The sequence below is a fragment of the Helobdella robusta genome (assembly GCF_000326865.2).
Source record: "Helobdella robusta unplaced genomic scaffold HELROscaffold_9, whole genome shotgun sequence".
Taxonomy (NCBI): domain Eukaryota; kingdom Metazoa; phylum Annelida; class Clitellata; order Rhynchobdellida; family Glossiphoniidae; genus Helobdella; species Helobdella robusta.
The window spans coordinates 3,421,318-3,445,494 of NW_008705512.1; the positions used below are offsets into that span (position 1 = coordinate 3,421,318).

At 32.5% G+C, this 24,177-nt stretch overlaps 3 protein-coding genes across 3 annotated transcripts; all 3 read right to left on the reverse strand.

Annotated features, from left to right (window-relative positions):
• Positions 1-457: 457 nt before the first annotated feature.
• On the reverse strand, positions 458-1,597 carry HELRODRAFT_166254 (hypothetical protein; the record flags this gene model as incomplete). Its single annotated transcript, XM_009033227.1, has 2 exons — positions 458-572; positions 750-1,597. The coding sequence occupies 2 exons, from the start codon at positions 1,595-1,597 to the stop codon at positions 458-460; spliced, it is 963 nt and encodes a 320-aa protein (XP_009031475.1).
• A 1,627-nt stretch (positions 1,598-3,224) lies between these two features.
• Positions 3,225-5,945, reverse strand: HELRODRAFT_166255 (hypothetical protein; the record flags this gene model as incomplete). Its single annotated transcript, XM_009033228.1, has 3 exons — positions 3,225-3,317; positions 3,398-3,543; positions 4,745-5,945. 3 exons carry the CDS (start codon positions 5,943-5,945, stop codon positions 3,225-3,227), a joined length of 1,440 nt encoding a protein of 479 aa, XP_009031476.1.
• A 7,384-nt stretch (positions 5,946-13,329) lies between these two features.
• HELRODRAFT_166256 (hypothetical protein) lies at positions 13,330-15,354 on the reverse strand (the record flags this gene model as incomplete). The annotated part of the gene is made up of 3 exons (XM_009033229.1): positions 13,330-14,406; positions 14,498-14,752; positions 14,833-15,354. The coding sequence occupies 3 exons, from the start codon at positions 15,352-15,354 to the stop codon at positions 13,330-13,332; spliced, it is 1,854 nt and encodes a 617-aa protein (XP_009031477.1).
• Positions 15,355-24,177: the final 8,823 nt, after the last annotated feature.

Consider the following 24,177-nt stretch of genomic DNA (forward strand, 5'->3'; position numbering starts at 1 on the left):
GATAGGTCATCTTTTATGAAATTTTAGTATAGAAATATGACCATGCTTTATGTTGAAATAATTAGAAAAATAAATTTTTTCATTTTTGATGAATGTTGTTAGAATTTTGAATTGTTTACTAGGTTATGATGAATTAAACTGTCTTTTAGTTATTATCCTTCTGCGTTGTTTCCGAAGTCAAAAATTTTTTTTAATGATTTTTTGAGGCTATTTCAGACAGAATAATGCCTGGTACGTAACAAAAATGTTGCTATCTTTAAAAAAATTAATAAATTCCATTTTAAAATATTTTTATATTGATTTTATATAACAATTCTTTCGTAAAAATGAATAAAAGTTTGTTTTTTATGGGTTTTATTCATTCCATGAGAAACTCCATTAATTTATTTCTTGCTGATAAGTTTTGAAAAGAATGCAAAAACACATTGAAAGCGACTCTAAACGCATTGAATGATTTCTAATTGCAATTAGCGAAACGTTTTGAAGGGAGTTTGACTTTAAAAGTTTTAAAAAGGAAATTTAATTTTTTGAAAAAATTTGTTATGAGTTGCTTGTACGAATATTTCATAGATCTGGTTTGTTTAATTTATGTGTGAGTGTCAGATTGTGTGTGTGTTTCTGAATGTGTGTGTAAGTGTCGGATTGTGTGTGTGTTTCTGAATGTGTGGAATGTGGGGTGGTATTTACAAGAGTGTATTTACCGCTGTTAATAATTTAAAATTTCAAAAAAACAAATTATTGAAACGAACTTCGATTCGGCCTCTATGAACATGACCGACCAACCAGAAAGCTGGGATTTCACGAGGTCACTTTCGGCTGCCCTGTTCAAGGCGGGCATGACCTTTTTGATGGAGAACAAGTAAGTCTCGTTGTAAGGAAGAATGACCAGCACGGTCAAAGTTTTAGGGGTGGTCTTCTTGTTGTAGCAGAGGAAGCTCTGCCTGTATAAGCTGCAACCGCATTTGTTCACTTCTTCCATGTCGCGTGAGAATGATGATGAAGTTGGTGGTTTTTGGGTGTGTTGCTGGTGATTGTATTGTTTTCTGTCGTTTTGTTTGTTCGCCACCGCTGAATTAGTTGAAGTTGTTGCTGTTGATGTTGTTGATGGAGTTTTTGATGTCGTTGACTTGTGAAAGTCTCCATTCCGAGATGATCTTCTTTTTATTTGCTTTGCAATGAAGGGAGTTAACTTGGTAGCTTCGTGATAGCAGCCAGTGCAATTTCCATAAAATTTTTCATTCTGTTGTGGGTCATGATCAGGATGGCTTGAACTGTTTATTTGATGATGTCTGCTGTGTTTCTGTTGGGCTGGCATGTCCCGGAGATACGACGCCTGTGCCCTCGTGACTGTCGCTTCGGTCGCTTCGATGTCTTCTACTTTTGCATCAGTGTTGTTTGAATTTCGCACTTCACGTTCTTTCCCAATATTTTCAATTACATCACCACCATCATCAACAAAAATTTTTATGGTAACCTCAACATCATCATCATTTTTATTTATTTTATCCCCACCACCAACAATATTTTGACCACCATCATTGTTACTTTTCAGGGTATAGCCACTAATATTTCTGTTGTGATTGTGTTTTTCTTTCATTTTCCAACCATCACCACTACTACCAACACCACCACCACCATCATGTGCCTGGGGTGGGGAGTTTTTGAGGAGTGGTGGGTTGGCATTGCTGTTGTGCCTAAGGTGTTTTTGGTGATAACTGCGAGTTGTTGCACGCAATGGAAGTATTGAAGATGATGTCGCTATTGTTGTTTCGGTTGTTGTTGTTGTTGCTGATATTGTTATTGCTGATATTGTTGTTGCTGATGTTGTTGTTGATATTGATGTTGTTGTTGATATTGATGTTGCTTTTGATATTGATGTTGTTGTTGCTGATGTTGTTGTTGTTGTTGATGTTGTTGTTGTTGATGTTGATATTGTTTTTGTTGTTTTTGTCAACGAGTGTCCGTTTTTTGTATCTGTGGTGAAAATGTAAAAAAAATCACAAATAATAATGGTCTAAAATGATGATGGTAATCTAGGGATAGGAAATTTTGTTGCTGTTGTTGTTGATGATGTTGTTGTTGCTGTTGTTGTTGATGATGTTGTTGCTGCTGTTGTTGTTGATGATGTTGTTGTTGTTGTTGATGATGAAGATGTTGTTGCTGCTGTTGTTGTTGTTGCTTTGGTGATGCGGTTTTGACTTTTGAATGTGCAATCATCATTGTTGTTGTTGTTGTTGTTGTGCTAGATGCGTTGATGTTTTATGAAAAAAAAATGTTTTTACGTTGTTGTTGTTATTGTCGCTTTTTCTAAAATACGTTCTAGCATGTGAAATTATTGTTTATTTCAAGTAGTTTTTAGTCTTTTGTTTTTGTTGACAACAACAACAACAACAACAACAACAACAATAATAATACTTTTTTATTGTTATTACTATTATTACCACTACTAATTGTTGACAACACAACAACAACAACAATAATAATAATTCTTTTTTGTTTTTATTATTATTACTACTAATAATAATATAATTGTTGACAACACAACACAACAACAACAACAACAATAATAATAATAATACTTATTTATTATTATTATTTTCATGAGGCTGGTGTGATGATGATGAGGTTGACAAAAAATTACTTAGATGGTAACAACGCAATTTTGACATTGACATTGGCAACGATCATAACGCAGCGTCTGGCTTTTGTCGGGAATAATATAAATAATAACAAGAATAATAATAATATTGTTGTTTTTGTTGTCGTTGTTGTTGTTGCTATTGTTGCTGTTGTTGTGTTGTTGCTATTGTTGTTGTTGCCGTTGTTGTTGTTATTGGGTTGTTGCTAGTGTTGGTGTTTGCGTTGTTTGAGCTGTTGTTATTTGTTGTTTGTTGTTGGCGTTGTTGTGTTGTTGCTATTGTTGGTGTTGTTTTTGTTGTTGTTATTTTAATATCCCGAAGTTAAGTGAAGGACATTAGCAAAATGTAGTTCATTCGAGGAATGAAATGACATTAATGTGATGTGATTCACACAATGAATGACATTACATCAATGGTAAAATATTAAACTATATAACGACTAAACTTTAATTACTCTCCTGTTATTGGCTTTTGAAATTGAAAACAATTAACGTTAGGACATTTTAATTAAACAACTGACGATAACAATAATTTAAAGTTATAATTAATGTAACGGCTTTAATGGAACGACCTAAACAATAAAAATCAATTTTTTCTTAATCCTGAAATCGTAGCAGCTGTAAGCAGCTTTAATAACAGAGGTAGGTAGAATTGTTTGCGTTTCGCAAAATATTTTATCTGGGGTTTTAAGGGAAGAAATAGAATTAATAACATCAAAACTATTAATTTTGTTAATTTTTTTTATTTACAAATATTACCGGCATCTTGGCGTAATGAGTAAGGCGCTTGGTTCCGTTGTTGCAGTGACCAGATTCGAATGCAAGAATACCACCGCTCATTAAATACAATGCAAGTACGTGATGAGAGGATTCACGTGTGTAAACAGGCTCTATATGCGCTGTAACTTTTGAAAATTAATTGAAGAATAAATAATATTTAATTGTATTTGAGAATATTTTTAAAAGTTTAATGATAACATTAATTTTTATTATCAATGATATGAATACAAGACGATGATGAGTGTTATATATATATATATATAATAATTTGGATGATGATGGTGGTTATATCATGATTCGCAAATGCTAAAATAGATAATGAAGATGATAATACTGGTAAAGGCTGATGATGAAGTGAGTGAGAAATGAAACTCATTAACGAGGAGGAGAAAAGGATTTTTTTGGAAACTGTTGAGAAATCAAACAATGGGAAGAGAAGTACGTTAATGGAGTGATGATAAGCGATGCCGAGATGGAAAAAACAACATGAATGATGATGGATTAAAAATGGTTGGAACAAAAAATGGTGAAATTATGGTAATGAAGATGATGAGGAGGAGGAAGAGGAGAATGGTGATGATGATGATGGTGATGACGATGATGACGATGATGACGATGATGATGATGATGATGATGGGGATAAAGAAAAAATAACAACACCAACATTACAAATAATAATAATAATATGAAAATTATTTTGAATTAATGAAAGTCATTTTGGCGCAGCTTTCACCCATACCGTTGTAATAGATTTCCTATTCAAATTTCCAGAATGGTGATAATTATGACAAATTTTCCGAAAATTACGGTTCTCTTTGACATTTTCAAATGCCACCGTGACAATAAAAACGATAGTGACTGAAGATTGGTCAGCGCGATGGCGTAATGGTTAAGATGCCTGGCACTGATGCTGCGGTGACCATGTTCAATTGCAGATAGATCACCGTTTATCATATCATATGCAATGTGTAATGCCTTGATTTTCTCATAATTACCAGAATTGTGAAATAATTATTAACAACAACAACCAGCAACTACAACAACAACATGATGTTGATGACGATGATGACGATGACAACAAAGACCATAAAGTTAGCGTTACAAATTATGAAAATCGGTGGAAAAAGTAGTCCAACGACAAAAATGATTTCCGAAAAACAAGGGTGACGCTGATGACGATCGTGATGACGTCATATAATAAAGATGCTGATTAAAGTGCAAGTCATTAAAATAACATACTAAACATTGTAAATAATAATAAATTAATAAATAACAGTAATAAGGTAATGGTGATAATATTAATGTGTAGACCAAAAAAATCTTCACCTAGTTTGTTACGCAACACCTTTTTTGGCTTCGTCACACCCGTTTTCGTATCAAGTAAATTATTGTTGTTGACGTCATTATTGTGGTTGTTTTTGTTGATGTTAGTGTTGGTGTTGTTGTTGATGTTGATGTTGTTGTTGTTTGTGTTAGTTTCATTTACGTCATTATCGTTGATGAATGTGCCTTTGTTCAACTCAAAGTTTAATGTTTTATCAATCCTGTTAATGTTATTAATATTGCTGTTGTTGTTGTTGTTGTCATTGCTGTTGTTGTTACTGGCGTCAAAAATGTTATTTTTGATGGTAATGATATTGTTCTTACTCTTGTTGATGTTCTTTTTGTTAATGCTTTCTTCGGTGCTACTGAAATTTATAGTTACAAAATCCAGGCTATTATTAAATCTTTGTGTTTCTTTTGAAGAGTCAAATTTGTCAACGAAATAAGAGCACGGAGGGATGTTGAAAGGGCTGTTGTTGATGTCGTTGTTGTTGATGTTGTTGTTGTTGATGTTTTGGCTGCTGTTCTCGTTGATGATGTCATAATTATTACCGTTGTTGTTACTATTGATGTAATTATTGTTGATGTTGTTGTTGTTGTTGTTGTTAATGTTATTAGGGTTTTTAGTGTTTTGTTGTTTTTCGTTGTTGTTGTTGTTGTTAAAAATTCCGCTGATGTCATTTATGTTGGACAAAAAGTTATCGCTATTCATTTTGTATTTGGTATTAATGTTATTGCGATATTTATAGTCATGGGAAGGATCTTTGCCGTCTAAATAAGTATTTAGGGTGACACCAAAAAATGGTTGGGTCTTATTTTCAAATACATTTTTGATGTTAATTTCCTGGTCTGGATTAATGTTGTTTATTGAATGGAGGTTGCTGGTGACTGAACTGATGCTGTTGTTGTTGTTGATGTTTTTTTGAAAAGTTGTATCACTAGTGTGGTTATTGTTGTGTTGGGAGTTTGAGTTGATGTTTTTGTTGGGTTTGTTGTTTTTTTTGTGGTTGCTATAGTTGTTGTCGTTGTTAATCTTGTTGTTGTTGTTGATGTTGTTGTAGTTGTTAATGTTGTTAATGTTGTTGTAGTTGTTATTGTTGACAATGTTGCTGTTGTTGTTGTGTTTGTTGATGTTTCTATTGTTACTGTAGTTGTTGATGTTTTCTGCAAGTTCTGGTTGACAAAACGGCAAATATTGCACCATCAATGTAATTAGCATCCAACTTTTAAATGATGCTAAAAAGTGCCATTGAGGTAAATGATTATTAGGTTTTTGTTGGCGGAATTTCGAAAAATAATATAGTTGTTGATGTTGTTGTTGTTGTTGATGTTGTTGTTGATGTTGTTGTTGTTGTTGATGTTGTTGTTGATGTTGTTGTTGTTGCTGCTGTTGATGTTGTTGTTGATGTTGTTGTTGCTGTTGTTGATATTGATGATGTTGTTGCTGTTTTTGTTGCTGTTGTTGTTGTTGATGATGTTGATGTTGTTGTTGTTGATGTTGTCGTTGTTGATGTTGTTGCAAAGAATGATTACGACGAGATGATTTTTTTTCAGACATATTGTAATGCCGAAGTATTATATCAAAACAATTCTGTCGCCAGTTTTATTAAAAAATTCTTTTGTCGACCTGTCATCTGTTTATATTTTATTGAAAAAAAAATACGTTTATAAAAGTCTCAAATAAAGTAACCATAATTACGTTAACCAAAATTACACCAACAATAACTGTATCAACAATAATGACATCAAATCTAACATGAATACCGCAACATCAACAATTATTTCATTAAAGTTTTTAAATCCTCTATCCAGAAATAATTTTTCAGTTAGTATAAAGATGCTAAAAACCTCAAATCCTCAAGTAAATATTGAAAGTCAACAAAAAATATTATTGTAATTTTAATTTAGCGACAACAACGTCAGAGAGGAAAAAGTAAATATGACGTCATCGCCATCACTTCCGTCCTTCATTTGCACATCAACAAAATGTTTCGAAGCTCTTTTCCTTTCGCTTTTTATAAGTGCATCTATCTCTTTGCCATTCATACGTACATACATACATACATACACATTCATATATATATATATATATATATATATATATATATATATTCATATATCGTATATACATTTATATACATTTTTGTATATATGTATGTAGTTTTAATATTTTACGTAAGTGCTATATATATTAGGTATATGTATATATGTATGTGTGTGTGAGTGTGTTTGTGTGTGTGAATGTGTGTGCGTCTCTGTTTATGTGTGTCTCTATATCTGTTTGTATTGTTCGTTACGCCATGTTCAATAAATTCCTTGGGAATTCACATTCAATGGCGCCGATGATAAGAGGTTAGTTTTTCAGTTTTTTTACCTTTCAAATTTCTTTCTTTTGTATTAAAATGATGAATTAGGAATTAGTTCCTTCTTCTTTGCTATTTTATTCCTCCCATATCATTTGTCATAGAACCAAAAACTTAAAAGATGGCGATGAAGAACTTAAATAACAGAAACTGAACAACGGCAAAGCGTCAGCACTTCATTGAACGTGCATGAGATGACACATTTCACCGTACAAAACACTCTATTTTCTGTTGACAGCTACGTACCTTACATGCTTTCATTTTGTAGAAGCTGTAGTAACTCAAAGAAATTATTGAGAGATAACGACGGTGACGAGGTCTTTGTGTCATTTTTTTACTCTGAGGTACTTTTGCACTTATCATGCAGTTTTGTAATTGGAGAGAGCAGCATGGAATTAGAGTAAAATTTTAAGAATTTTTTAATTTATTCATTCTATTTTATTTGTCTATTACAAATAATTTACATTTTAAATGCAAAGAGTTACACTGAAGAATTGCCATCTTGTTGAAACACCGGCTTCCGTCCGTCTCAGTGCGTTGAGTTGTAATTGCGAAACATGCAAGAGAAATTGAAATATATAATTATGTAAGAAGTTCTTTTTTGTCATTTTAAAAAACTTTTAACACAAACATTAATTTGAACTCTCTTAATGATACCTGAAGTTTTCAAAATTAATGATTCTTTCTGAAAAAATTTAACAGAATTAATTTTCGGTAATTACTTTAAATTATTGAAATTACACCTACTGTATGCCTATGCATGTATTGCGTGTATTGCGTGCACGTGTATGTGTGTGCGCTCAAGCGTGTATACAAATGATTGTATAGGTGTGTGTGTATGTGTGTGTATGTGAAAGTTTGTGGAGTGTTGTACGTGTAGGTGTGTGATTCCAAACTTTTGCACTGAACAAGAGATTGTTGGTTCGGATGATACGAGCAATAATGTTAAGTGAACCATCGTAGTTGAATCTACTTTTATAATGGTCTATGTACGGTGTCTGCCTCAAATGAGGACTCGTTTCATTACGTAGCATCTTGTTGGATGTATTGATACTATATCAAGAGTGTTTGCTTCCTGTGACATTGTACTTTTTTATTTTAGTTTTTGTATCAATATAAGTTTTTGAGCTAATACATTTTTCTACGTTCTTTATTTGAATGTTTTTTGCAAATTTGGAAAAATATTGACCTTTGTTATTAAAGGAGAGTTAAAACTAAAAACATGAGTTCGTTTCATAGTGAAGAAAATTTTTTAATATAAAACAAATTCTACATAAAACATGGAAGAACATAGAAGACTTTCTGAACATATCTTCTGAGAGTGCAAACAGTGCAAACCAGCCAGCGACGAACATTGAATTTATTGAAAGAACAAACTACGTGGCTTATCTTTCACGCTGTTGGCTCACATTCGAAATATTTTATTTCAATTTTTTTTAAACTAAACCAAGATATTCCTGTGGTAGTAAATTTTTTTTTTCAAATGCAGTTGCACACTCTGTTGCTACTCTGTTGACTTGTTTGCTATTTGCTTGCTAAGATTTAAATCACGAGACAGCAGAAAAAAAAACAATATAAAAAATTTTTACATTTTATTAACGATAAACTTTTATTTGAATTTTAAAATTTATAAAAAAAATTAAACTTATTTGAATAGATTTCTATTGCATACGTAATAATTTTATCACCTAATTAACGTATAATTTGATAAATCTTGAAATATTATCGCGTGTCTTTATAAGGAAATACATTTTCTCTGTAATTTTGTCTGTTTTTCTGAAAACTAACAAGACAAGACAAATCCATGTTTCAAAGTTTGCGAGCAACAAACTGACAACAAAATTATTTGGCAAAAAGAAATAAAAAACAACAAAACGAAAAAAAAACAAAAAACATATACAAAGAAAAAACAAAACTTACAACAAACAAGAACCACAAACAACAACATAAACAACAGCGTAAACATAAACAACAACGTAAGCAACAACAACAACAACAAATGACTAACCTATACATTAATTACAACAAAATAGTACCTTAAACGTGATCAATGAAATTAAAAAAAAAATAAACCGTACAAGTTAGCCAACATGATGAAACAACCCAACAAAAACAAAAATCATTTTAAAAAAACACACACACACAACCCTCGACTATAAATATGAAAAAAATAAATGAGTGATAAACAATCAACTCTTAGATAGCAACATCTATCTTTTGAGCAAAATAGCATCGATAAAAACAAAATGACATAAGAAATGAAAAATGAAGAAGTTATCAAGAAAATAATAGAAATTTTTCATAAAAACAACAACAGCAGCAAACTAAATTTTTTTATCAGCGACATCAATTACTAGACGAATATTGCAACAACAACTAGTAGTACTAGTAGTCATCATTGAAGTAGTAAATGAATTATAATATCCTGTATTTCTCTTTGTATATAACTTTTCGTTCAATATCGTATGTATATTTGTATATAATCGTATGTGCATACGGCTTGAATGGATATATACATCCATTCAGGCCATATGTGCATCTGATTATTATTTGTCATATAAACAACTGGCTGTAAAATGATCAATACTAATTAATTCATTTACTACTTCAATGATGACAACAACATCTAGCCACGTTTCCAACAACTACTACAATAACTACAACAACATGACAACAACAAAAACAGCCGCATCAACTTTATTAAATAATATTTTATTAAAAACTAACCCCGCTGCCTGTCTTTAAAAATGAAAACCCAGGATAATAGGATAACAACATTTTTATCACGACAACAAAAAAACAACAACCTCTACTACTTCTAGTACTACTACTACTACTACTACTACTACTACTACTACTACTACTACTACTACTACTACTACTACTACTACTACTACTACTACTACTACTACTACTACTACTATTACTACTACTACTACTACTACTTCAATGATGACAACAACATCTAGCCACGTTTCCAAAAGATAAAACTGTCGACCAAACCAATCCATCAATCAAACAAACAAACAAAATTCCACCAGATCGGAAAAATTTGCAAAAAATAGTTTTTCTATATAAAAGAAATTTCATTTTAAAACATCGTGCTAATCTCGTTGACACTTTTTGTTTTATTCTTTGCTAACCAATCTGTTCACTGCCTCATCTATCCTCTAACTCGTCTGCAAGCTGTCAATTGAGGCCATTACTCACGAAACAATTTCGAATTCCAAAAGATCAAGAAAATATATATATATATATATATATATATATCAATAAAATATTTGGGCGATGATTTGGTGTAATGATAAAGACACTTGGCTCAGCCGTTGAAGTGCCTGGATTCGATTACACAGAGATCCCCGCCTATCACAAGCAATGTTGATGATACGTAAATTAACGTGCATTCATACGTTGCTTATGCCCATGGTAGATTAATTACCAGTAAATATTGGAAAATAATAACAGAAACAAAATCGTTAAATAGTGTGTGCGGGTATGAGCAAGAGTTTTGCTTTTTTTATTTCATGCGCCAAAAAAAGTCGTCAGCCAGACCTTATGACCAAAAAAGGAACCACAAATGTTAAAAAATTCTCTTCTAGGTCGAAAAAATTTGCTATTTGAGTACATATGCGGTCCTCTAGAGGTAAAATAGTTCTCAATGCGGCCCTCACAGCAAAATATTTGCCCACCTCTGTTTTAAGCCAAAATTTGACGCTTGATATCATATGACTGGCATGCAATTTTGCTTATTTAATAATTACCAAATAAATTTATTGAAAAAACGTTTTGCCAAATGAAAATAATATGCTTCGATGCTCAACAAATGCATCTGAAAGAATATTCAAATAACCACCCGTGCTTTCAGATTTGAGAGAAGTACATGAAAATAAAAACAAATATTTAAAAAATTATGCCCCTAAAAAATTAAATGAATGTGTTCACGATTATGCGTGCTAGATTAGTTCTTTGTTAGTTTTTTGGAAAGTTTTTTCAGCAAATGAAAACATTTTAATAAATTTTGAATGAAAATAATTTTGTTTTGCCAATAATGAATAGTTGTCCCAGGATATGGATTTGTACTGTACTTTATAAAAAAAAGTTTAAATAAATTATTTCACGTTGTGGATTTATCTACGTCGTCCATTTCAGAAAGAAATAGGGAGTGTTAATGATTGACAAAGTTTGTAAAAAGCATAAAAATCTACTTCTTTTCTGTTTCAGAATTTTTATTCACGATTCAATTTTCATCAAGAGCTCCATTACAAAATTTCTGACATTTGAATATATATATATATATATATATTCAATATATATATATATATATTTATTTATTTATTTATTTATATATTTATATATATATACTTAACTGAATAAAATATTTGAAAATATTATTAAATACGCACCACAAGTTTGAAAATTGTTTGTTCGAACGCGGCAGCATTCGAGTTCAACATGGCTGGTCGTCAAGTGCATAACCATGAAAGCTAGCAGGCACATTCACACGCATTTATACACGCCAGGAAATCACATATTTCTCCACATATTCAACCCATAGCACATATTCACGCAGATTTTTAACGCGCATAGATTTGAATTTGTTAACTTTTAATAAGAATGAATTTTTTGATTTCTTGAGGCTCTTTTTCGTTGTTGTTTCTTCATGAGGCAGAGATTCAACGATTTTACATAATTTTGCTTACATTTAAAAGCTGGCTGAGAGCCATTCCCATATTACTCCATCTTTAAAGTCGCAACTGTATGCATATACCTCACAAACACACACACACACAAAAACACACACAGAAGCACATCAATCAACACATCAATACTTCTATCTGCGATATGGTGCATACAAGATGCATACGTGTACTGAGTACACATTCATTTGTGGAAACAATTTCACGATGAACGATTCCGTGAAATGTGATGTATTATTCACTCGTCTGCCTGCTAGAATGTCCATGTCACAGAACATTACAGATGAATTAATTAAAAAAATTACTTGCCATTAATTGGGATTATGCTTTTATTTATTATTATAAATGTTGTATTGTATCAAATGGAATTAAACTTTAGAACTTGTATTATATTCATGCTTGTATTTAATATATAGATGCATACAGATGATGTTATTTATTTTTTAATTTCTTAGTTTCAGCTTGCATTTGTACCCAACCATCTGAAATCAGTTGCGTCCAAAATGCCTTTCACTAATATATATCAACATGTATCTTTCCATATCGATTTTGTTTGCAATAAAAAATGATATGAACTGTTTCTGATCACTGAGGCATGCGAAACAGCAGCGGTCAACAAAGAAGTTGTTTCGATTCTTCTTACAAAATTTTTTCCATTTTTGTATCTAACTTTATAACGATATTTTTTTCACTGCATCAAATTTTTTTTATTTTCAAAATAATTTTACATTTCGATCAAAACGAGCAAACATTTACGGTTCAACTGGCGCCAACACTTTATATGAAATGAAGAATGAACAGCATATGAAAGTATTTAGAATAATATCAAACAACACATTATCATTACCACATCATCAATTACGTGACCATCATCACATGACCAAACGACCAAGAGTAAATGATCGCATGACTTCAACAGCCACTTGCAACTAACATCGAGTCAATTCTTTCCACTTTGAAATTCTCTCCATTCTTCTCTAAGTAATCAACATCATTCAGTTACTTCAAAAGATCTCATCATGACAGCGCGCAGTTCTTTTATGCCGTTTTTAAAACCAAATACTTTTAATTATCATCATCAAGTGCCTTCGTCTGAAATGATGAAAAAATATAGCTCGTTATCGGATTCATCGCTGAATCACATCGTTATATTGCGTTTATCTCATTCACTTTCTCACTGTGGCATCATCATCGTCATCATTATTTATCATCGTAATTATCGTTAAAATTATCGCTATATGTGCTTATGAGTCCAAGGTCGATATTTAACCGAAAGAAGTTAGAAGAATATATGAAAATCTTATAACTGATTGACAACATCGTTAATCGTCAATGAAATTTTGTATTTTAAATAATTCGGAATGTTATTAAAACTTTTATTATAAAAAATGGGAAAAAACTCGAACGCAGAAAGAATTATGAAAAAAGGTCAAATGATATAAAATCAATATAGAAATCTACATGTCGTGGCTTCAAATATTACGAATATGATGTTGCTCCAAAGCTCCAAACAATCCAAAGTCTACATTTAATCGCTCCAAATATTGCGAATGTGATTTTCCAAGTCATGTTCTAAGACAACGTTGCACCAAATATACTTTGGTAGGTTTTGAGTTGGAATGCTGTTGCTCCATATACTCCGAATGTGGATATCATTCTTAAAAGGATTGCTTCTAATATCATCTTGAATGCCTTCCTCTGAGACATCAATTTTCTCAAATGGCGTGATTTTGTTTTCTTCCAAATTTTCACTCTCCATCGAAATATAGTTGAATGATTCATCATTTTTAACTTTGACATCCTTTGTAGGAGAAATATCTTTTTCCATGCTTTTACTTTCAACTTGATACGCGTATTCACTCGTTTCAAAAAGCATTCTTTTGCAGTTTTCAAACTGTTGACTTTGCGCTAATATATTGTCAAATAACTCTTCATTTTTGATTTTAACATTTGTCACAAAAGACATATTCCAAATATCGTCTTCTGTGTTTTTATTTTCAATTGGAACATCATTGTTATCCAGCTGCATTTCACTAATTTCTTCAAACTGTTCATTTTCGTCTGAAATATGGTTGATCACATCCTGGATGTCGTCTTTCAGATCTTTACTTTCATTAGGAACCTCGCTTTTATTGTTTTCAATTATTTGTTTTTCGATGCGTTCCCGATGATCAAGTTGCACCGAAGTCTTGTTGAGTGATTTTTCATCCCTTTTTATTTCATTTTGTAGGTTTTCTGGATACTCATGCTTAATATATTCAATTCTGTTTCTCATGTCTTTCGTTACGTTGTGAATTTTTTTCCATTTTAATTTTTTGAAAGCCATCAAAGGAAATTCCATGATGAATAAATTCAAGTCACTTGTGGAAACAAAAACTTTTCCGTTGCATGTAATCGTCACATCGAGAAGTTTCTCCAATCTCATCATTGATTGCAATGCAACAAGTATCGTATCACCCGTTCTGTTGAAGATTGTTATTTTTAAAATTTCGTAATTATTGCATATAATGACTTCGTCGTTTTTTCCAATTTTAACGAAAATTGGAAAGTCTGTTATTCCTTCTCCGCCTATAGCTCGCAGTTTCTTTCCTTCGTAGCTGATCACCTGAAATGTAAAATTAAAATTTTATTACAGGTTCTGAAAATGATTATGTAATAACAATTAAAGTTGTTAGAATGGTAAGAACGAATTCTACCTCTACGCAATGTCTCTCCTTATCGCAGAGGAACAGTTCTTCGTGCTGGTTGACATCAATGTTGCAAGGGTAGAGGAAATCTGGGCAGTGTAAGACATTCAACAACACTCCAGCTCTATCATATATGTAAATTTTCCTGGACAGGGAGTCCAGAAGAAAACTTTTGAAGCTGCTGTCCATGCATATATCTTCTGGGTTTGTTGCTTCGTAACTGAAGGAGGTTACTGTGAACAAATTCGCCACCAAAATCTTGATCTGAAAAAAAATTATAGTTAGTTATAAGATTGTAAAAAGTTTAACAAGTATATCAAATAAATTCAGAAAAATTAACTTACCATTCTGTAGGGAGGACTTTCGACGACAACCATCATTCTGGTATGTGGACACATGTATATACAGCGAGGGGATTCCAAAGGTGTTCCATTCTTGTGCGAACCTACAATCTTTTTCAAGTTCCCACTTAAATCAAAAACTTTTATCCTATTGACGGTAGGATCTGATATTATTATCTGATTTTCAGAATTTTTACAAAGACTGTTTGTGGTGCCAATTGGTCTAACAACGCATTTTATACATCTGAGTAAATGACGTTTCAATAAGTATTCGTTCTCATCTCTTGTCTTGTTTGATCCTAAATGGTTATTACAGTTGTTTTCAATTTTTGTCCCAATTCTCACTAAATCATTATTTTTTAGTGAGAATTTTTGTTTTGTCCTCGTAACAACAGACCAGTCATTGCTTGTTTTTGGAAGCATCTTTTCATTGCTTCCACTGCTTGAATGTTTACTCGTAACATCTTTGACTTTCAAAAGTCGAAAATTCTCTCCAATCAAATTATTCATTAATATGTCCTTCATTTTTAAAACTTTAATTGTTGCAAGTTGTTCAAAACACAAGTAGGTAACCTATATGCCTGGGGTTCAACTGGAAAGTTGTGATGCTTCAAACTCATCGTCATCTCTATTTATATTTGAAAATTAACTTTGCTTTGTTATAAATATCGTCATCTTTCTTTGTAACAATTTCATAGAAGTTTCTATCATTTTACAACCATCTTTACAACTGTAAAAGGAAATGTACTTTGTGATTTACACAAAGTGCTAATAATTCGATTAATTAATTTACGATTCTTAATTTATCGTCTTCTGTGTTTTCATTTTTATCGATTGGCAATTTTATAATTTTTTCAAACATTTCATTTTCGCCTGAATTGTAGTTGTTGAACAATTTTTCTTTCACATCCCAGATATCTTCTTTCAGGTTTTCACTTTCATTTGGAAATTCGCGTTCACTCTTTTGAGTCATCATTCTTCTGCAGCGTTCCGGGTGATCACGTTGCACTGAAATCCTGTTGAGTGATGCAAGAGCAAATGTACACATTTATTTCATTACAAAGTTCAACATTTTTTTCAAAATAATTGCCCACAGCGTTATTTCTTCAGTTTACGGTTGAACCGTTTTTAAATTGTGGTATTTTATTTCTCAGGTTTCTACTTTGCTGTTATTTCTTAATTATTTTTTTGCAGCTACTTTTTAATACATGTAAATCAAGGCTTCACATAATTTGCATTTGATAGGTATGAATCTTTTCGTATTCGAATCCTGTCACTGCAAGAGCAAAAGCAAGCACTTTAACCGTCACACTATTGCGTATGCAGAGTAAGTGTTTTGTCCAAAATAATTCTTCACATATAGTGGGTAGATAGGTACTACCGCGTTTGAGTCAATGAAGCAAGCAGGTTGTTTACGATGGGATGTTTCGGCACGTTTCCTTGCTATATTTGAATCTGAGAGATTGTATTTATGTTAGCAAGCATGTGGGGATGTATAACTAACTAGATGTTTTTCGTTAACATTTGTTAGCGCAGTAATTATTTTTTATGTTTTTTGTTTTTAATTTGGCCTAAAATTTAAATTAAATACCATTTCCAAATAGAATATTATTCAAATTAAAATTTCACAAAATTGTTTATAAGAATTTCATGTTGTTTTTTTCGTTAAACACAAATCTTTTTGGTCATTTGGTCATTGATAAATTGAAACATTTTAATTCAATCAGAATGAGCACGTATTTATGAAATTAAAATCCCTACTCTATTCATCGTCACGCAACTGTTTCTCTTTCTCTCTCTCTCTTTCTGTTCGCGTTTCTACATGTCTGTGTGTGTGTGCGCATATGTATACGAATTTGTGCCTTTATAAATTGATGTTTCGTATTTAATTGGATGATATTCATGGCAAACAGCAGCAACAGAAAATTTCTTAAATCCTTATTCCTTCATTCGTTCTCTTTTTTATTGTCTTGCGTTTGGAAAATGTCATAAACTTAAAATTACATAAATATGAACTTGTGAAACAACACAATGTTTTCTGGCTTTAATAAACAAAAAGAATATTCCAATATTTATGGATGCTCAAAAAACTTGAAATGTTTTTAAGATGCAAAGCTTTTTTGAACAAAATTACTAAACCGTGAGCGTAAAGTAAAAATTTAAACTTTTTTGTGCGTTTCATCACACCAAATTTAAATGAAATTTAACTGTTAGCAGAATATTTTTAAATTCTTTCAAGTCATATTTTTAAAAATATATAATTACAAAAAAATTCTTTTATATAAAAAAAACATATTAACATTTCAATGACATAGCATTACAAATTTGAATAATTTGCCGAATAAAAACAATGCTATCTAAACGCAAAAGTAAGTTAACTGGATCGATAGGATACTGAATAAGAAAATAACGATGCCAGAAACAATACATGCCAATTCGAACACATGTACTATGTAGTTGCAAACGTAATTCTTTATTTACTATCTTTAATCACATTTTATACTAGTATCTACGTTCTTTTTTTTCACTCCCATTCTATTTTAGCACCTAAGTTCTCTGTTTTGCCATTCACATTCTTACTATATGGTAAAATGTCGTTTGTCTGATAAGTTTGTTCTACATATTTAAAAAACAAGGCATCTTTCTACTTTATAGAGATGCCTATTTTTATAAATATATTTAAGATGGAAAAGTGTTATTGAAAAGAAAGGGTTAAAAGTTAATATTGGTAAGACGAAGGTAATGGTGAGTGGAGAAGGTGGGGAACGAGTGATAAGTAAAATAGACCCCTGTGGGGTATGTGATAGGAGAGTGAAGGCTAACTCGGTATTGTGTATAGGATGTCAGAAATGGGTGCATAAGAGATGTAGTGGTGTGAGGGGGGCACTGAAAAAGGTGGAAGGCACGTTCAAATGTAAGAAATGTGTTCATGGTGTGATTAATAGGACGGACGCAAGGACGGGGTTGAGTGATGGTATTGAAAGAGTGGAAAGCTTTGTTTACTTAGGGGATAAGCTGAATGCGGATGGAGGATGTTTGAGCGCAGTTACGGCTAGAGTTCGTGTGGGATGGATAAAATTTAGGGAACTGGGTGGGGTATTGTGTGGAAAGAAATGGTCAGTGAAGATGAAAGGGAGGGTATATAAAGCATGTGTGAGAGCAGCGATGATATATGGTGGTGAAACTTGGGTGTTGAGGAGAGAGGAGGAAAGTGTACTGCAGAGGGCTGAAAGAGCTATGGTGAGGATGATGTGTGGGGTTAAAGTGAAGGATAGGAGGAGTAGTACAGAGCTGATGTCAATGATGGGACTGAATGAGGACATTGTGACATTGATAAGGAGATCGAGATTGCGGTGGTATGGACATGTGTTGAGAAGGGATGAAAGGGTCGGGATTAGGCGAGCGTTGGAGTTCGAGGTTGAAGGAGTGGTAGGAAGGGGTCGTCCGCGATTGGGATGGAGAGAGCAGGTGGAGAAGGACAGGGTGAAAGCGGGGTTGCGTGATACTGAGGCGAGTGACAGATGTGGATGGAGTCGAGGGGTATTTCGGTTTCATCATAGGTAGCCAAACGGCAACCCCCGATCTCGGGGAAAATGCCGTCTAAACGTGTGTTGTTGTTGTGTTGTATATTTAAGAATAAGTGATTGTTTTGATGTCTTGTGCTAATATTTGGATGAATATTTATTAGTTCGGATGGCGATGAATAGAACAGTTGTCATAATATAGCCATCACCATCATCATTATCCTCATCCTCTTCATCATAACCATTTTCATCATCATCATCCTCTTCATCATCACCATCAACATCATCATCATCCACATCATTCTCATCATCAATGTCAGAACGAGGAATGGCAAAACGGTGAAGTAACTCTACCTTATCGCACAATAACTCGATGAAATTGATCACGTGCTTCTTTAATGGCCAACTTTTATTGTACAACTACAAATAAACACCAATAGACACAAATTAATATAAATAAATATTAATTACTTTAAATAAATGTTTTAAAAAATCTTATAACAGAAAGTTCGGTAACCTAAAATGCTCATATATGCGTGCATACGCAGAACGCAAATAAGGTAGGGTATACAAAACGCTGTATTAGATTAGAAAAATATATGGATTTGAAAGTGGCTTTTAAGTAAATAAATAAAAATTAAAAATGCAAATATTTATTTATTTATTCATGTTTATTTATTTAAATATTTATTTATTCAGTTTTTTTTATACGCACACGCATACAAACACACAAACACGATACTCTCTTTCTCTCTATCTTTCTCTCTCTCTCTCTCTCACACACACACACACACACACACACACACAGACACACACATGAGGACCAACAAACAAACACAAACAAGCCTTCAAACAAACATGAGATAGACACGTCCTATCAACAACATAAAACACACTCAAACAACAACAACAGACTGCACTGAAAATGACCACGGATGAACAACAACGAACTTTTAATATTTTTGTTCTGTCCCTGGCAAAGTACACCTAAAAATGTGCTACCAGCAGGGCAAGCGGAGTGGGCTTCTATCACGGGCTCCCATAAATTCCATGCAAAAAAATTTCATGTTACATTACGTACGCGTTACATAACTTCCATGTACAGTGCATCCCGTTGATCCCAACTCTGGTGAACTGACCTCAGTGTGTGATTAATGCCACGCGACCTTTGACATGATGAATCGCTCCCTGGGTTAAAAAACATACACAGATAATCACAAAACACATACACATTTAGTCAAATACGCATACAAACACATCATACAAACACATCATACAAACACATCATACAAACACATCATACAAACACATCACATGTATCCATACAACACACACACACACACGTTGATACAACTACATACAAACATGCATTATAAGCACCTCACGCACGCACACACATGCACGCACACAAATATCCATACATCTTTTAATAAGGGTCAATAGCAGTATTTTTATAAGTAAGCGAGTAGAATGTACGTACGTAATGTACGTGTTCGTATGTAATTGTTAATTTTCAAACAAACATTTTTATTTATAAGTTCACAAATTGTGCCGACAAAATATTTTAATAAAAACATCATTGAGTTTTATAAAAAAAAATTTAGAAGAATAAATATTAAAATACTTTGTGTAAAATTTGAAAGGATTGCCCGAAGAACAGCACACGATAAGCGTTCTTTTACTTGAGGTAGGTTCTTTTCAAAATCTTCTCTAGGCGTTCATCATTGGCTATTGTTCAACATCCGCTCGGTTTAATGATTGCTTCAGTCTAATTTCCTTTTCCTAATTTAATCATAAATTTCAATGGCAACAACAACATCACCGACATCAACAATATGGTCAGCAGAACATCAACAAATTCAATGTCAACCAACATCATTGTAACGGAGATTTACAAGCGGGTTTAGATGTTTGTAATTGTGCTCCGACCAAACTAATTTATAAGATTGAAAACAGCGCTAATTTATTACAGAAGCGACTTGTTTTATGGAGGGTAATTTAGAAGAATCATTAGGTTAACGACGACGATACTGCAGTAATAATGCACGTGCGTGTCTGTCTGTCTGTCTGTATGCGTGAGTATGTGTTTATGTATGTGCGTATATGTTTGTTATACCATACATATATGTGCGTATATGTTTGTTACTGTGCATGTCTGTGTGAATTAATATATGTTTTTTGGTGTATACGTGTGTGTGTGTGTATGTATGTGTGAATATGTATATACATATGTGCAGTCTGTGTGGGCATATTTATGAATATGTGCGTGCGTATGTATGTATGCGTGTACGTAAGTGTGTACGTACGCAGGCATGCGTCTTTCTGAATGCAAAAATGAAAGATAAGTTAGAATAAGTTGAAATTTAAATTAATTTTTTTAACGAGCAAGTGAAATTGTCACTCGTAAATTAAAGGAGTTGGTAGATGGAAAACGAAAAAGGAAAAAAAAGGAAGAGAAAGAAAGAAAGAATGAAAACCAGATTGAAAGAGAGTAAGGTTTTTCAGATCAATTTTTCATTCAAGAGCAGTGAGATTTATACCACTTGAAACCTTTTTGATAACAAAACTCGTTTGCGCTATAGTTGCTTTATCATCAACTGCAATTTATGTTGACGTCATCAATTCGTCGTCGTTGTATATTTTGGTAACAACCTGTCAAAATAATTCCAAGTTGAATAATTTCAGTGGTTATTTTGTTGGATAGGTTAAAGTGTCTTTGTTGCAGAATTTTTTTCTAATTTCTCAACTTTTGTCATTTTGTTTAAATTTTCGATAATTAAGCCTAAAAAGTTAAATTAATTTTGTAGGCAACTAAAATAATTAGAACGATGATGGTGCTATGGCGTTAAGTCAAAATCGAGTATATGATCTCATTTATTAGTTACCGATTTTTAATGCTGAAACATGCTGTAATTTATCCCTTCTCGTCTTTATATTACATTAATGTAGTTTGTTAATTTAAAAATTAACAATTTTTTCCAATATTATTTCAAGTTTTCACGTTAATCCAACCTGAAGTTTACAATCCAAACCCAGCAAATGAGTTTTATAAATACACTGTTAACATTAACGAAGGGATTGAAACATCATAAAGTGACCGAACTTTTTATGAAGGACAGATGAGTATACAATAAAACCGTCAATTTTCTGTTTGTAAGGGGCTTTGATTTTTTAACGTCATGGTGATGTTGATGTCATATTAGTGATGATGTAAATGTTACTTTCATCACGAAAACGTGTCATAGTAGGTTTTGTCATAGCATTTGTTAATGTCTGGAAGGTACATATTTTCGTGACATGTTTCATGCCATGAGAGACATTTTTATCTTGCTCTGAAAGTTCAGTGTCATATTTTCAGCGTTAATTACAGTTCCTGTCATCAACCTTTCATTTCAAAAGTTTGTTTTGTTTTGCAATCAAGTTAGCAATGATTACACGTCTTTGTGATTCATGTCATGTTGAAAACGAAAAGTTAAAATGTGACTCTGGTGAAATTATTCATTAGCGTTTTATCAAATTCTGTGATTTTTAGTTTATAAAAATGTAAGTATAGTGTATGTGACCCATGTTTTTTTATTATTTATAACAAATTTATTAACTATTAAATAAGCCTTAAACATTTAAAAAGGTTTTTTAACGTTTGTACAATCATTAAATTTTTTCAAAACACTGTGAAATTTATAAAAAAAATATTCAACGAATAAAAACCGAAATAATTATTTTTGTTTTCTTCTACGAGTTCAAAAAAGCGCTTATGACTTCGCTTTTTAAAACTGCTTTTTAATGGCAGATTTTAGATAGTACGCTGGTGTCATGAATGCGAAGAAGTATTAAACAATGACAGTAAAAAGTTTAACCAATGGTGGCAGATGATCAAAATTACTCTTGGCGCAAAGAAAAAAGAAATAGTAGTAAGCTGGCGGTTGTTTAATAGAGCAGGTGTGAGCATTTGTAACTTTTACTACTGTCCATGCTGCCTTGCCTGTTTGTCCTCATTCGATAAGGTCCTGTTACCTTCTCCAGCTAGCCGGAGTCAGGTGAAAATTATCCTTCTCCGTTCTCCCGAAAAATTCTGACTGTAACTCCTCGAAAATTTCCAGCTTTGACCCTCTGGTTGTGAGTATATCAACGATTCCAGGAACACTTGTAATGAATTCCCCATTCGATGCCGCAAAAACAAACCTTGACGACTTAATGCCTTACAACAAATTTCTCAACAGAGTAACTATTCGGTCGATTCAAGATATTGTAAATCAAAAATGTCGGAATTTCCATCACCAAATTATACATTTTCATGCTCAGGATATTGAGTAATATATCATAAATCATGTAAAAAAACTATCAGCTTAATTCAGTATATCAGTGACACATTTTCATAAATTATCCAACTATAGTTCGTTGTTCATAATGATAACTATTCGTGTTTAAAAACTGAAAATGATTGAATATTTCTGTCTAAAAACTGGATTCTATGACTGTTGATGACAACACTGCAATGAAATGGATAGATGACATTACTGAATGGACTGGTGATGGTATTCTGAATTCAATAAAACTGGCCAAAGATAGAAAAGGTTTTTGGAAAGAAAAAAAAATGTAAAAAGCATGCTTAGATGCACACCATCGACCTCAACGGTCCCCTGATGGACAAAGGAGGATCATTGATAGATTGATTAATGACAACACTACTTACAGTGGGCGACCATCCCTTAGGCACCCCCCCCCCCTATGATCCGCCACTGGTTTAATGTCTATACTAATTAAACTTTCATACATTTTAATAGTAATCTTTATATAAGTTAAATAAAGTTATAGGGCAGTCATTGAAAAAAGTAATGTATGAGAAAAGGACCACCAGGAACAAAATGAAAAATGTTTCTTAGAAAACACAAAACAGTAAGATATTAGTGGCAAAAGATGTTATTGTTTCATTGAACTCAATAAATTAATATGAATAAAAAAAAAAACAGAAACACGCACTTTAACAAAAATGAAACAACATGTTTTCCCATTAAAAAAAAAATATTTCGCAGCGAAATGTTTAAGCTTAAAACAGAAAATGAAGCGCAGAAAAATTATGATAAACAGCTGTTAGCACATTCGCCTTTCCATTAAGCAAAAAAGTCAACCATCGAAATGGTTGTTTGGTTTGATCTGGGTAGAATTTTGATTATTTTAATTTTAATAAAACTATGAATATTTATTAAATGTTATCAAATCTACTTTTTTTAAATAGGTTTTTTTAAATTATCTCGTGGTCTCATAAAATCAAATGTGCGGTAAAAGATCAGTGATTCACAACAAACAGAAACGAGAGCAATGAAATAGAAATTAGAAACTTTTTTATGAACGAATTTTGAAAATGCGACATGAACGCCGTTTGGAGGTGCTGAGAACATTCTCGTCAAAGAAGGAGGGAGATGGGAAGTTCAACAGAAACTATCGCGGTTACAGCCCCAACAACAACAGCAACAACAACAGCATCACCACAAACCAGCCACCTTTGAATTATGATGACACACAATCAACAACGTCAGCCAGCAACAAAAACTATGAAAAGAAAAATAAAAAAGAATTGAATTCTGTGACGATACACAGTGGCCACTTCATGGTCAGCTGCGTCCACGAGGAGGTTGAAAAGGTTAATGACAAAACAGAAGAAAACTCTTTACACTCTTCAAATGAGGATGATGATCATCATAATATCCTTGGAAAGTCAAAGTTTGACATGGAATCAGGTGATGAAATGGACATTCTTCATCACAACCAGTCCCACCACTACTATCATCAACAACAGCCTTATCACTCTTCCAATCAGTCTTTG